This window comes from Dendrobates tinctorius, unplaced genomic scaffold, assembly GCF_039654945.1.
Source record: "Dendrobates tinctorius isolate UK_male_01 unplaced genomic scaffold, ASM3965494v1 ptg000093l, whole genome shotgun sequence".
NCBI classification, from domain to species: domain Eukaryota; kingdom Metazoa; phylum Chordata; class Amphibia; order Anura; family Dendrobatidae; genus Dendrobates; species Dendrobates tinctorius.
In genome coordinates this window covers 14,076,055-14,091,848 of record NW_027361761.1, presented here as the reverse complement: position 1 = coordinate 14,091,848, position 15,794 = coordinate 14,076,055, and the positions used below count along the sequence as shown (strand labels likewise).

The window sequence follows — 15,794 nt, the reverse complement described above, 5'->3', positions numbered from 1 at the left end:
TTTCTCTCCTTACTTGTTATCAATCAATCAAACTAAGTTAGGACCGCAGGTCACAATAAATGTATTTAGCAGATAAACAAGTGTCCAGGCCTACATGGATCATAAACCACTTTGAAAAGTTACTTGACCTCAATAGCATAAGGGGACAAGCAGGGTGACTTGAAATAACTATATACCATTATATATGCTGCAAAGATGAATGATAGAGATTGGACACATGCAGGATTCAGTGAAGTTGGTGAAATAGTTAAATACCATTATATATGCTGCAAAGATGAATGATAGAGATTGGACACATGCAGGATTCAGTGAAGTTGGTGGAAATAGTTAAATACCATTATATATGCTGCAAAGATGAATGATAGAGATTGGACACATGCAGGATTCAGTGAAGTTGCTGGAAATAGTTAAATACCATTATCGTGATGGGCGAATCAAACTTTCTCATTCATCCGATCAATGCAGTCACTAATGGTCAGACCTAAGCGATCACCTATCCTGTGGAGCCCATGGATCGGTAATAACTTGTTTTAGCCAAAGAACCCAATTAATGTAAACTACTGTAATTATACATCCCAGTTATGGGGGCGCACGATAAATGTGCAGGAGCCGCCTGTGTTTTCCAGACAATGCTCCACTATAATGGGCATAAGGACTGACAGATATTTCCATATAACTGTAGGGTGGGCCCCTAGAACCCATTCCTCTGGTGGGCTCCAGACACCCCAGTCTGATCCTGGTGCTGAGCACTTGTTGGCTGCTTTGCCTTCACTCTGCATCCAACTCATTGCAAACCATGTCCATTGGGTTGAGATTGGGTGATTGTGGAGGTTATGTCATCATTCACAGCACTCCATCCATATCCCTCTTAGTCACATATTCCTCAAATAACCTGAACATGTGGTTTTGGTTCCTTGTCCTGGTGCAATACAAATTATGGTCCCAGTAAGTGTAAACTAGAAAGCATGGCACATCTTTGCAGAATTCCATGGTAGCCATGCTTTCTAAGTATGCTTGAATTTTTAATAAATCATAATCAATGTCACCAGCAAAGCTCACTGACACCATTGCACCTCCCCATCTATGCTGCTTGAGGGGCACCACATATCTAGAAACCATCCAACAAACGAAAACATAGCTGAGCACAGAACAGATTTCCGCTGATCTAATGTCCAGTGCTTGTGCTATTCATCCCACAAAAGGCTGCTTTTCTTTTTTGCAATGCATTGCAGTGGCTTGTTTGCAGCAATTCAACTAAAAGGCCACCTCTTAAAGCCTAATCTGGGCAGTTGATGTTGACATTACCTGAGGTGCAATCAATTTGCAATTTCTGAAGCTGGTAACTCTGATGAATTTATCCTCTGCAACAAGGCTAATTACTTGAATTCCTTTCCTGGGGCTGTCCTCAGGATAGCAATATATGGTTTTAATGACTTCAATTGAAGATACCTTCAATGTTCTTGCAATTTTCTAGATTGGCTGACCTTTTTGTTTTATATTAATGATGGACTGTCATTTCTCTTAGTTGTGTGGTTCCTATCATACTCTGGCTTAGAAAAGTCATGTAATAGGAACAGTGTCCTACACTGTCTCTGCAAAACACACCTAATTGCTGCAGACACTTTCTGAATGTTTGGTCTTGCTCAAATAAACTCTTAATGAGACAGACCTATTCATTGTAAGTAGGGATGGGCAAACCTGAACTGTAAAGTCACATGGTCCCGAACACGGGTTTCCATGGGAAACCCGTGTTACAGTTCAGGTCTGGTTCGGATTCAGGTCCAGGGCCATTAATTACAGTATACTTACCTGTCCAGCGACGTATCCTCCCGACCCGCTGTCTTTCGGCCGCATCTGCTTCCGGGGCTGCTCATTAACTGCCGGTAGTATTTACTGCGGCCAGGAGAAAGCGGGATGGGAGGACGCGTCGCTGGACAGGAGGTAAGTATAATTATTATGGCCCATATCTGTAAAGTTTAAGTTCGGGTTTCGGACACAACTTCGCTTCATCTCCGGCCCCGAACACAAACTTTACAAAAAACTCAGGTGAAGCCGCTGATCCCAAACTTTGGGGGGGTTCGCCCATCACTAATTGTAAGCCATTCCAGGTGACTATCTGATGAAGCAGCATGATAGAATGCCTAGAGGGTGTAAACTGTCATAAGACTAAAAGAGGGTTATTTTGATGTATAAACTTAAACACATATTCTGGTTTGTTTCATTCATATTTCTTTGCTCATCGTTTTCCTTCGTATGTCCGTTGTGGTTTTGTTGTCTTCAGTCTGATTCTACAATGTTCACATTCCAATAGGAACAAAGAAAACTTGCATAAACAGGTGTGTCCAGATGTTTGACCACTGTACATATACTCAATTGACTCAGCTGGTGTTTAGTGGAGAAAGGGGAATAAACTGCTGCCAAATTTCCCTACTTATCTCCTCCATAAACACTGGTTTGGACACACTGAAACCATACTTGCCTACCATCTCAAATACCCAGATTCCTGGAATCTGGGTAAATGTAGCTTTAAGAGTCTGTACATCTTTAAAAATTGCTAAAAAACTAAGGAACGCCAACATGCCAAATCCTTCTGTCATATGATATCTGCCATTGGAGATAAGTTTAACTTCTTGGGAGATAACACGATATGAGGCTGCGCTGCTGTAATGAAGAATGCTTAGGACCAAGATGAGTTGAAGGTTTGTATTTCCACTATGCATATTAACTCTGAACTAGCGTCTTTATCAAATAAAAAAAAAATAATTGCAACTATCCTGTGTATACTTGGATAAGGGTATGTTCCCATGGTCATTAAACGTTGCGGGTTGAACGCTGCGTACATCCGCAGCGTCCAACCCGCAATGGCCAGATATGAAGAAATCCCATCTCCAATATGCATGTTCCGGTACCCGTGGCTTATCTGCAAGAGACACACGTGCGGCACATCTTTGCTGACTGCAGCATGTCTCTTTATCTTGTGGAGATGCTCATTCTCCACAAGATAAATCCCCGCACAATGTATTGGAAGCGGTGATTCCGCAAGGTTCAGTGAACACATACGGAATCACCTGCATTCAAAAGCCGGCAGCGCTTTCGATGGAGCGGATATGTGCTGCATCCAAAGCGTTGCCAGTTACTGACCATAGGAACATACCCTAAGAGTTTTAGGAAAGAACTGGTTAGAAATAGAAATACAAAAGGATCTATTTTTTTCTGTGCAGCTTTATAACACATATCCATCTGTGATGCGCTGGTTTACAAATGTGTCACAAAAGGCGTGCAGGAATATGAATGAACTACACGCATTCATTCGAGAGACCTTCACCAACCAGAGGGAACAACTGGATGTAAATGACCAGAGGAATCTTATCGACTCGTTCTTGGTGAAACAACGAGAGGTACTAAAATACGTACTGTTATATGTGTGATAGATCTGACCTTGTCGTTTCGGATAATTCATGTTGAAAACACAATTTAGTTTTATTTTTTAAAGAACTATATGAAAACTTTGTCTAGTGGTGGAGCTATATGGCTTGCTGAGATGTCATTAGTGTATTTTAGAATTGTACATTTTGTAGTATTATAAATGGCACATGGTAGCTGGGGCTGTTACAGATTACAGGAAATGGAAAGAGTAACTGTTGTAATATTATTATTTCATACATCAGTAGTACACATGAAAATCTGTACAATATCTTATATTACATCTAGTATAGACTGTAGGTGGCGCTAGTAACTGTAGAAAAGAGACAGGAACACTTGCTGCAAATTAGGAACACACACCTCCAATGTGATCAATAAAATATAAATAAATAATTAAAATTTGCGCTTAATAATGAACCCCTTTAGCTTGTAGTGAACTAAAAAATACACACAAATGAATTGGATTGCTCCAAGCTAGGTAGTTATTACCTTAAGGTGTAATCTTAGCAAATGTCTGGACTCCAGGGGACCAGTAAAGAGCACTGTGTGTCTTGATGTGAAGTCAGATTGAATGATGTTTGCCAGATAAATGTGGGTTAATACCACGGCTCTTCAGGAGTGCTGTCCCGGCCGGTGACAGACACTTCATGCTCCCCTCTTCCAGCGGCGCGCCGGCGTGCAGTGTGCACGATGTGAAGCTGTGGCGTGAGATGAGCCAACAGTTCGTTCATGATGTCACCGGTCACATGATAGATTACAGGGAGCACAGTGGACAAATTCCTCTCCGACTAGTTTCGGAAAAAACACGGTTTCCTTCATCAGGGATGGTCCAATGGAGGAATTGGAGTAAGTTATCCCTAGGAATATTATTTATTTTTCTCTTTCAGCCAGAAGGAAATCCTCTCTATATCCTTTCCCCTTAAATTTATCCATTAGTATATTTGTTTCATCTATAAAATCTTGTTTTCGTGAACAATTTCTATGTGCTCGTATAAATTGACTCTTTGGGAAATTGATGAGCCAAGTGGGTAAATGACAACTGTTCAGCGAAATATAGATATTAGAGTCAATCGGTTTATGATATGTTTTAGTGTGGATAGTTCCATTGTCTATAAAAATATTAAGATCTAAAAAATTTATTGACACCCTACTCGTCACCGCATTAAAATTTAAAAAATATTGATTTTTATTTATGTCCATTAAAAACTGTGTCAATGTATCTGGATCCCCTGACCAAATAAAAAGGACATCGTCGATGAAGTGACGCCAGAGGACCAGGCTCTCACCCAGCACTTGACTCGCCCCCAGAGGCCGTGGGTTACTCAGTGCCGGGCCCGTTGATTACAATGGGAGATGTCACAGCGGCAGTGACCCGGTCCGTTGCCTCAGGCGGTCAATGTAAAAGGGGTAGAGTGATGGGGATAAAGTTCTGGAGATGATTCGTGACGCCACCTGTGGTTTCTGGTCAGTTTGACCAGCGCTGCAGGGTTGCTTCTCTGGGACAGATGGTGTGGTGCAGCAATGATGTTGAAGCTCCCCACAGGTGGAGCTGTAGTCCCAGGGCAGTGTAGATAAGGTTGGCAAGTGGGAAGATGATGTAAAGAGGCAGATGTAGCAGAGTCGGGTGTAAGGCGCAAGAATAAGTGGAGGACACAAGGGCATGTAGTTCCAAAGCTTTACTCACAGTCTGTTGCGCATACAGGTGCCCACTTTGGTGCCATGTCCTCCAGGTCAGGGGCTCTGCCAACTCACAGGCAAGGTAAAGTTCAACTTTCCAGCACTCCTCCAACATGTGACTTCTTTGAACGTCTCCACACCAGCGCCTAATCTGAAGTACTTGTAGTTGCGTATTAAACTCAAGTTCCTCCTTCTTGATGTTACTTAGAACTCTACTTGTATGGCAGACAGCTGTAGCCTGCTTCAGGGACTCCTTGCTATCAAGTCCCGGCTCACTCACGTTGCTGTTGTGCCCCCAAGTCTTAGGTGGGAATAAAGTGGTGACAACTTCTATTCCTCCAGTGTCTGCTGCAGGAACATCAGTATCCATACAAGCTCGGGGACTGGACCCCGGCCATGCACTTAGAACTTGAGGAAGGGCTCTGCTCTGAACCTAGTCCTTAGTTCTCTTCTTCTCCTTACGTTCCGTACTAAACTATCTTCCTTCTGAAGAATCTGGCTTTCTATGGCTCTTTCCTGTGCCAGCAGCTCCAGGTCACAGGAGTCTGCTGCAGCACTTCCTTCACTCCATCCCTCTCAGGGGATCTTCTCTCACAGACTGACCTTTTCCTAATATTCTCCCGCTCTCTTGTGCAGTCTAAGCTCCACCCACCTCCCAGCACTCTTCGAGTTCCAAACAGGGAGCCACAAAGGTTGCTCTGCTACACTACTGGTGTGCGTGTGGGATGTGAGTGTTGGAGTGTGGTCAGGTGTCTCCACCTTACCTGGATAGTGGGGTACCACACCTCAGGGGGAGGTGCAGTACCTCCCTCTGTGGCGACTGAACCCTCATGGGCGCCACACACTCCACTGAGGTAGATGGCTTCAGATTCCCAAGTGTTGTACCAGAAGATATTTAAGGTGACCAATTCCTCCATTGGACCATCCCTGATGAAGGATACCGTGTTTTTTCTGAAACTAGTGGGAGAGGAATTGGTCCACTGTGCTTCCTGTAATCTATCACATGACCGGTGACATCACGAAGGTCCTGTTGGCTTATCTCACACCACAGCTTCACATCGTGCACACTGCACGCCGGCGTGCCGCTGGTAGAGGGGAGCATGGAGTGTCTGTCACCAGCCGGGATAGCACTCCTGAAAAGCCATGGTATTAACCCACGTTTATCTGGCAAACATCATTCAATCTGACTTCACATCAAGACACACAGTGCTCTTTACTGGTCCTCTGGAGTCCAGACATTCGCTCAGATTACACCTCAAGGTAATAACTACCTAACTTGGAGCAATCCAATTCATTTGTGTGTATTTTTTAGTTCACTGCAAGTTAAAGGGGTTCATTATTAAGCACAAATTTTAATTATTTATTTATATCTTATATTACATGCCAGTCTCCACTTCCTTCCCCTAAGTTTGCTGCCCACTGTTGTGCTCCATATTGGGTTTTGCAAGCTGCCTGGCGTGGATATATGACATCATCTACCTACACTTATTTAAGGCCCATTGACACACACCTGTTTCTTGGGACTTAGACTCCTAGTCCTATGCTAGGTGCGATCCACCCTCTGTGCTGTTTGTGTTCAGTGCTTTTTGTTGATTTCATCCCTGCTGGATTTCAGTTCATTCATCATGCTGACCCTGAGATTTCTGCTGAGTCTATGCAGTTCTCGCTGCCCATGTGCCTTCCTTCTTTTACTTCAACACCCAGGGTTCATGTGCTAACCTATATGTGAGGCTTAGATAATCCACCTCAGCTGGTGAGCCTTAAAGGTAACTTGTCAGATTTCCCATACCCCCAGAACCACCACCACACACTGTAACTCATCTTCATGAACTTCTATTACCTAGCTATCCTCTCTAACATACCTCTCCCTCTTGTTGACCACAACCTACTTACATTCTCTTCCCTCTCCTCCGCAATCCCCACTCAACATCATTGCAGAAATCTCAAACACCTTGATTTCCACTCACTCTCTGAATCATTGCTTCTTCTTGCAAATATAAGTTCCTTACAGAATACAGATGCTGTTGCCACTTTATATAACACCACAACAGCTGCAGCTCTTGAATCAGTCATCCTCACACATACCAAAGCTCGAACAATCAACAGGCAACTCCGGCATACCAGCCTGACTAACAAACTGAGGTTGGCCTCCACGGTTCCTGAGCAGAGATGGAAAAGATCTCATTCCAACGAGCACTTCATCACAATCAAACAGTCCCTCACTACTTTCAAGTCCACACTCACTGCAGCAAAACAAACCTTCTCATCTCTCAATTCCTCCCTGTCTCACAACCCTAAACAGCTATTCAATACTTTCAATTCTCTCCTCCTTCTCCTCTCATCTCAGCTGAAGACTTTGCCTCATTCTTCAAGCAAAAGTTTGATAACATCAGACAAAGCTTTTGCCTAAAGTCCCCACAGCACCTCCTAAAACGTACACAGCCTTCCTACCTCAGAATATGCTTCCCTGCCATTACATAAGATCAACTTTCCTCTCTACTCTCCAGATCACATCTCAACACATAGTCTTACCTGGAATAAAACAGAATTATTAATATAAAGATTTGCCCATAAGGTCCTGCTAGCACATAACATTCTATAGCACATCCAATCATGGGAACTATGATGGCCTGTATAAATGATGAGAGCTGGTAAAGGAGCTCTATTTTCTGCTTTTGCAGAGTAGGGATTGGCAGGTCAAAGTACATAGATGTTACAAAATAAGGACAGAAAAATACACTACAGCTGAAGAATATTTGGATGGCCATTAATACATTAATATCGATGTTTTGTTGGATCGCACTCGGCCCTGCAAGTCATTGAATGCATTGAAAATATTGGACTGCCCTAGGATGACATCTGAGTGCAGTCCGATTTCCATGAACTGACAGAATGGAGAACACAGATAATTTTCTTTCTCCATTTTCTCCTTATCTGAGAAAATTGGAACAAACTATGACCACACTCGTAATTGATTGAAATATTTAAGTATCCACACATTTCTTTTCATTTTTGCAATATAAAAACCTGAGTTTTTCTTCGCCTCACCCACCTTTTTACTCTTTATACCTCTCTCTTTCTCTTTTCTCTCGCCATCTCTCTTGACTTGAGAAAGTTCCACACATGGAATAAAATATTGTCAACACATTGGGTCAATAAACCATTGTACTTTTTGACCTTAAAGTGCTGCCTCTATTTGCTTAGTTGTTAAGGTTTTGGTTTTCCTGGGGGGCTTTGCATCCACTATTTACATTTTAGCTGCTGCTGCACATTTTTTTTGGTCTGATAGATAGATAAAAACATAGGTAGAGTTAAACCTACTCAGGCACCAATGAACCTGGCATACCGTATAGCTGATAAATCAGCACTATACCAGGGTGTCACACTGCAAAATGCTAGACATGCTTCAGTCTTATTACATTGATTTATTCATAGATAGATAGATATATAGATAGATCGATCTAGTGAATGGGAAGTCCAGCACATATGGTAGACAATATTGTAGATATAGTGGGAAAAGTGTTGCATGCAAAGACTTTTCATCACACTGTTATAACGCTAATGCTATAAAACAATTCTGAAAATGCTGTTTCAACTACCAATTTCATGCTGTTTTAGACGCTGCCCTGATCTGCTGCTTTGCCAAGAGTCCATGTGCTATCAATATTTACAAATACACTCCTTTTGCTAGCTTCTCTGCTCCCCTCCTCCATGTTTGTAATTAATGTTTGAGTTTGGATTCTTGCTAGAGCAGCAGTTCAAAGAGACTTCTGAAAGAACATGTACTTTATGTATTTTAAATATTAGGAAAAGCCAAATCCTAAATTATACTTCACCAATGAAAACCTAACAATGCTGGTTTCGGATCTCTTCGGCGCTGGCACGGAAACATCCACAACCACCCTGAGATGGGGCTTTCTACTAATGATGAAGTATCCAGAAATCCAAAGTAAGAGATCCACCTTTATATGTGGGAATGTGTCAGTTTTACTTCCTTTTGCTTTAAAATCAGACAGTGATACACATTATTTTCTCATTATCTGTATTTATATTATTTTCTGTGGATGATTATTGCAGCAGCCATATTCCCTCAGCTATACTCAGCAGGTCAGACATTTATTTTACACCGGCTACATATGCCTTGCCTACTATGGACACATCATATGAAGAGAGCAATCACTGGAGAAGGACATCATGCTCGGAAAAATAAAAGGGACAAGGTGAAGAGGAAGTCCAGCATTCCGATGGCTTTATGCTATCAAGATGAAGGTCGACTTATCCAGGCTGGCACAAGATCAAACTTCCTACAGATCATTCATCCATGAAGTTGTCATTGCTCGAGATCCAGCTGAAGGCCTCTAGATAAATAATAAAAACATCAGACGTAACAAACTTTAGTCAGAAGACAGTCTTTAGACTTCAATGTAGTGGGCATAATCTATGACAAAACTAGAGAGAGGAGATTTCCTTATCTCCTGTTGTTATTGGTATTTTTGTTGTAGTGATTTGAATTTGGCCGTTCACTTGAGTTTAGACAAGAAATTTCATTCACCTGAAGTCTTCCAATGCAATTCAAATGTTGTTTATTGTTGGCGGCTTGATGAGACCCCAGATCATAACATTAATACAGTAAAAAAATACTAATGATAATCACCCTTGTACTTGTGACCCTCCACCATAGCTACTGTCTAGCTACCTCTGGCCTATTTTTTCCTTTGGAGCATGATGCCAGGGATCTGTCCTCTTCTTGCTTGAGTTAAGCCTCCGACATCCCAACACATGTCTTGTAGTCATGATGTGCCACTTGAGAACAAGTCAGAACTTTGGGTGACGCACGTCGTGATTTTACAACCTAACGGTGTGTTGTGACGTCAGAGGCCTCCTAGGTGCATAACATGCCTAATGTAGGAAAGAAGAGGCTAGACAGAGAATTTCTAAGGACCAGTCAAGTCCTCCATCATGAAAATTGATGGTATACTACTTTGGCCTACTAACCACAATGGTCACACGAATTCCCACCAGAAAAAAAAAAATTTGTAACAGTGATGCAAGTCTAAGAAGTCGCAACTTCCAAATACAACTACTAGGTGTCAAAAATAACTTTTGCTTTTGATAAAATTACATTCTCAACATTTCCCTACAGAAGAATATGGAAAGAATTATTACTACAGGGGGAATATTATGGTTACGTAACCTGCAACCACAATGATATCAAATGCCAAAGTGGAAGCCTGGCTGAAATGGTATCTTTTTTTGGATGAAAGTTCTCACCAAATATTCTTTTTTACATAAAGTTTTATGTATTTGTTTTGAAAATAGAAAAGGTCCAAAGTGAGATCGATAAAGTTATTGGATCGAATGCGCCCCAGGTCATTCATCGTAGAGAGATGCCGTATACTGATGCCGTCATCCATGAGATTCAGCGATTTGGAAACATTGTTCCAACCAATTTGCCCCACGCTACTACTCAGGATGTGAACTTCAGAGGATATCTCCTTCCCAAAGTAAGTGAAAAAATAAACATTGAATCTTATCTTTTAGTATCACTAAATATTAGTGGTTCTTCACTATTTATATAATCACTTAGCAGCCTTTGGCCAGTTTCCCCAGTCTCCTTCCTCTTCTAGTCGGGGATGTCATGTTATATTTCAACCAGTATGGATGGAGTATTTTATGAAGCAATGGGACAGAAAGGGGAGGATATTTGGGGCATGGGCAGTAGTGCAGACTATAGAATTGAACCTTTTAAGGTCTGGTTTGGTTCAGATCATCAAACTTCCTGATGTTCACCAAAAGTTCGCCGAACAGTTCACCAAACTAATCCAAACCCCGTTAACCCCTTTACGCCCTGTGGTGTACTAGTACTGCAGAGGTCGCTTCCTTACCTTTGATGTGGGCTCCGGCAGTGAGCCAACATCTTTACTGAGACATGTCAGCTGTTTTGAACAGCTGACATGTGCCCGGAATAGCCATGGGTGGAATCGAGATCCATCCATGGCTATTAACTCATTAAATGACGATATCAAACTCTGACAGCGGCATTTAACACACACTTCTGGCCATCAGGCTGGAAATCCTCCCAACGGTGATCCCCTTCACATGATCGCGGGTCACTGGTGGGTTGGAATGACAACCAGAGGTCTCCTAGACATCTTTATGGCTGTCAGTGCCAGATTGCTACTGTATAAGCACCGCCAAGTGGTCGGCGCTCATAGCAAGTCAGTAATTCTACATACAGGTGATCTGATAATAGCCTGTGGGTAGCAGAGCCGATCAGGGTATGGCAGCTTCTAATTTCCCATGGAGACTATAGAAGCATGCCAAAAGTAACAAAAAATGTTTTTAAAAAAACAAAAAAATAAAAAAGTTTAAATCACCCCTCTTTGGCCCCATCTATATATATAAACGCCTTATCGTGTCTGTCTGTAGCCGAAATCGCAGGCCGCTGATTGGTCGCGGCTGCCAGGCCCCCGCCAGGCCACAACCAATCAGCGACAGGCCCAGCTGTTTGTAACGGTAAGCCACTAGGCCGCGACCAATCAGTGGCAGGCACAGGCCTTAATCTGTAAAAAAGAGAATTAAAATTTAAAAAAGGTGATTCTCACCTTCCGACGGCCTCCTGTCTTCTTTCCACGCACCCGGCCTCGCGTTCCCAGTAATGCTTTGCGGCTTAGACCGCTGATGACGTCACTCTCGTGAGAGCGATAAAGAAGACCGACATCATCAGCGGTCTAAGCCACAAAGCATTACTGGGAACGCGAGGCTAGGCACGTGGAAAGAAGACAGGAGGCCGTTGGAAGGTGAGAATAGCTTTTTTTTATTTTTTAACATTATTTTTGTACAGGGCCACTGCAGTGATTGATCGTGGCTACAGGGTCGCGTTGCTGATTGGTCCTGTGCAGAGGGCCGCGAAGCTGATTGGTCGCAGCTACACGGAAAGGGGGATGAGGGGACCATGCATACCAGGAAAGGGGGGTGAGGGGACCATGCATACCAGGAAAGGGGTGTGAGGGAACCATGCATACTCAGATTGGGGGGTGAGGGGACCATGCATACCAGGATTGGGGGGTGAGGGGACCATGCATACCAGGATTGGGGGGTGAGGGGACCATGCATACCAGGATTGGGAGGTGAGGGGACCATGCATACCAGGATAGGGGGGAGAGGGGACCATGCCTACCAGGATTGGGGGGTGAGGGGACCATGCATACCAAGAAAGGGGGGTGAGGGGACCATGCATACCAGGAAAGGGGGGTGAGGGGACTGTTGTGAGTTCATTTTCCCCTTCACTACTGAGGCCCGAGGAACTCCCTCTTCTGGTGAAGAAAGGTAGTGAGCCTGATTGTCAAACACCTGGGGCTGATGATGATGACTGGCTGAGTGGAGTTAATGACTGGATATAAGGCTGCCGACGCCCTTCTGGCCTGCGGGTGATTTCTCTTTGGACTTCTAGGAAACCAGTCTGATTCCTGCTCATCTAAAGCTAAGATTTCTGCTTTGCCTTTTTGCATTAGTGTTTTGTTTTCCTTGCTTTTCTGGATTCTGCCATTCCCTGCTGGGGTGAGCTGAATCTCCTTTTGCCTGTTGCTTTGTCTTCAGAATATTCCTGAGTACTGACATAGCCTTTTTTGAAGCCTAGCGTCTTCAGGGCCTTTTTTACTGTCAGTTTGTTGGCTCTTATTTTCATAGGGTTTTTCACGGATTGCAGACAGCAGCCTTCCTGTCCTTTCCTATCTAAGCTAGCTTGGGCCCCACCTTTGCTCAGTCTATCTTTCTGTCTGTGTTTTGTTCTTTCTTCTTGCTTCACCGTCATTATATGTGGGGGGCTGCTTTTTGCTTTGGGGTCTGCTCTGGGGCAGTTTAGATTTCCCTTTCTGTCTTTAGGCTATGTAGTCCTCCGGCTGTGATCGAGGGGCCTAGGGCATCGTAGGAGCCCCCCGCGGCTACTGCTAGTTGTGTTGATAGGTTCAGGGGTCTGCAATCCGATAGCTGCCAACTTCTCTGGTTTTCTGGACTTAGCTAGCATTTCTATTTTTGCCTCCTACGGTGACTCAATCATAACAGAATCACCCGCCATACCGCAGATCCTAGGGTACTCAATTGCAGGAAAGAATTGTATAAAAAAAAAAAAAAAGTGTGTATATTTTTTCCTCTATATCTCTGAGGCCGTAGGGGGAATTTTTTTTTCTCTCAATGGAGATAAATCAATTGTCTGATCGTGTGGAGCAGCTCGCTGCGGAAGTGCGGGGAATTTCCGCCTACCTTGCTCATTCACATGCTGCTGAACCAAAGATTCCTACACCTGATGTATTTTTTGGGGATCGGTCTAAATTTTTGAATTTCAAAAATAATTGTAAATTATTCTTTGCCTTGAAGCCTAACTCGTCAGGAAGCTCCGCGCAGCAGGTTAAAATTGTCATCTCTTTGCTGCGTGGCGATCCCCAGGATTGGGCGTTTTCTTTGAAACCAGATGATCCTATTCTGACTAATGTGAACGCATTTTTTCAGGCCTTGGGGTGTTGTATGACAAAGCTAATGCCATTGATCAGGCTGAAAAGACCCTGCTGGCATTGAACCAGGGTCGTGATTCTGCAGAATTGTACTGTCAAAAATTCCGAAAGTGGGCAGTACTTACTACCTGGAATGATAATGCCTTGGCTGCTCTCTTTCGGAAGGGGTTGTCAGAAGCCGTAAAAGATACTATGGTGGGATTTCCTGTTCCCTCTGGTCTTGACGATTCTATGTCTTTAGCCATTCAGGTTGATCGGCGTTTGCGCGAACGCAGAGCTGCACGAGAGGTGTTGCCACCTGTTGAACAGATGTCTGAACCTATGCAATGTGATAGAGTTTTTTCCAGAGAGCAGCGTCAGGAGTTCAGAAGGCGTAATAATTTGTGTTTTTTCTGTGGAGATGCCTCGCATATTATTTCTGTCTGTCCTAAACGTGAGAAACGCTTTGCACACACGTTTTCTGTTGGTTGTGTTCAACCTAAGTTTCTTCTGGCTATTACTCTGATCTGCTCCCTGTCCACATTTTCCGCCAAGGCTTTTGTGGATTCGGGAGCAGCTCTAAACCTAATGGACTTGGATTTTGCTAAACGTTGTGGATTTCCGATGACACCTCTGCAGACGCCTATCCCTTTGAGGGGGATTGATGCTACTCCTTTGGCTAAAAATAAACCTCAGTTTTGGATCCAGGTGGTAATGCGGATCGCCCCAGACCATCAAGAAAATTGCAGGTTTTTGGTGTTACATAATCTGCATGATACTATTGTTCTGGGGTTTCCCTGGTTACAAATTCATAATCCAGTTTTGGATTGGAAATCTGTGTCTGTGGTGAGTTGGGGTTGTCGGTGTGCCTTTAGTGAGGCTTTGGTGTTTTCCACCTCTCCTCAGTCGCATGATGTTACTGATTATTTGGCGGACTTTTATGATGTATTTAGTGAGAATGAGTCTACGTCTCTGCCTCCTCATAGGAGTTATGACTGTGCAATTGAACTGAGCCCGGGGTGTAAATTTCCCAAGGGTCGGCTCTTCAATTTATCTGTACCCGAGCACGAGGCTATGCGATCCTATATTAAGGAGGCGTTGGAGAAGGGTCATATTAGACCATCCTCGTCACCCTTAGGTGCCGGTTTTTTTTTTGTAGCCAAAAAGGATGGATCATTAATACCTTGTATTGATTTTCGTGCTCTCAACAAAATTACTGTTAAATATCAGTATCCGTTACCCCTGATTTCTGATCTATTCTCCAGAGTTAAAGGTGCTTGCTGGTTTACCAAGCTTGACCTCAGGGGGGTGTATAATCTTATTTGCATTAAGCATGGGGATGAATGGAAGATGGCGTTTAATACTCCGGAGGGACATTTTGAGTACCTGGTGATGCCTTTTGGGCTCACTAATGCCCCTTCTGTCTTCCAGTGCTTCATGAACGATATTTTCTGAGATTTTGTCGATACATTTTTGATTATCTATCTGGATGATATTTTGATCTTCTTCAAGGATTGGGATTCTCATGTGGAACATATTCGGACTGTGTTCCGGATCTTGAGGGAGAATTTCCTGTATGTCAAGGGATCTAAATGCCTTTTTGGAGTACAGAGGATTTTTTTTTGGGGATTTATTTTGTCCCCGTCAACTATTGAAATGGACCCGGCCAAGGTACAGGCCATTTACGATTGGATTCAGCCCACTTCTTTGAAGGCCCTCCAGAAGTTTTTGGGTTTTGCTAATTTTTATCGGAAATTTATAGCAAAATTTTCTAGTATTGCCAAGCCATTGACTGATTTGACTAAGAAGGGTGCTGATATGTTAAATTGGTCTCCGGAGGCTGTTTCTTCCTTTCAGGAGCTGAAGCGAAGATTCACCTCCGCCCCGGTTTTGCGGCAACCTGATGTCTCACTTCCGTTCCAGGTAGAGGTGGATGCTTCTGAGATTGGTGCAGGAGCTGTTTTGTCCCAAAAGGATCCTGTAACATCTAAAATGAATCCCTGTGCTTTCTTTTCCCGAAAGTTCTCTCCATCTGAACGTAACTATGATGTGGGGAATCGGGAACTGTTAGCCATGAAATGGGCATTTGAGGAGTGGAGACATTGGTTGGAGGGAGTTAAGCATCAAGTCGTGGTCCTCACTGACCACAAGAATTTGATTTACCTAGAGTCGGCTAAGCGCTTGAACCCTAGACAGGCTAGGTGG

At 43.4% G+C, this 15,794-nt stretch overlaps 1 protein-coding gene across 4 annotated transcripts in view; it reads left to right on the top strand.

Moving 5' to 3' along the window:
* Positions 1–15,794, top strand: part of LOC141098567 (cytochrome P450 2K1-like) — a 67,993-nt gene that overhangs the window by 28,259 nt on the left and 23,940 nt on the right. For all 4 annotated transcript variants that reach the window (XR_012234285.1, XM_073586470.1, XM_073586472.1 and 1 more), the window contains 3 exons: positions 3,222–3,398; positions 8,908–9,049; positions 10,420–10,604. Coding sequence is in view for 3 of the 4 variants with exons in the window: in XM_073586470.1 (XP_073442571.1) it covers positions 3,222–3,398; positions 8,908–9,049; positions 10,420–10,604 (504 nt within the window). In the remaining variant the exon portion in view is untranslated. The remainder of the gene's footprint in view (positions 1–3,221; positions 3,399–8,907; positions 9,050–10,419; positions 10,605–15,794) is intronic.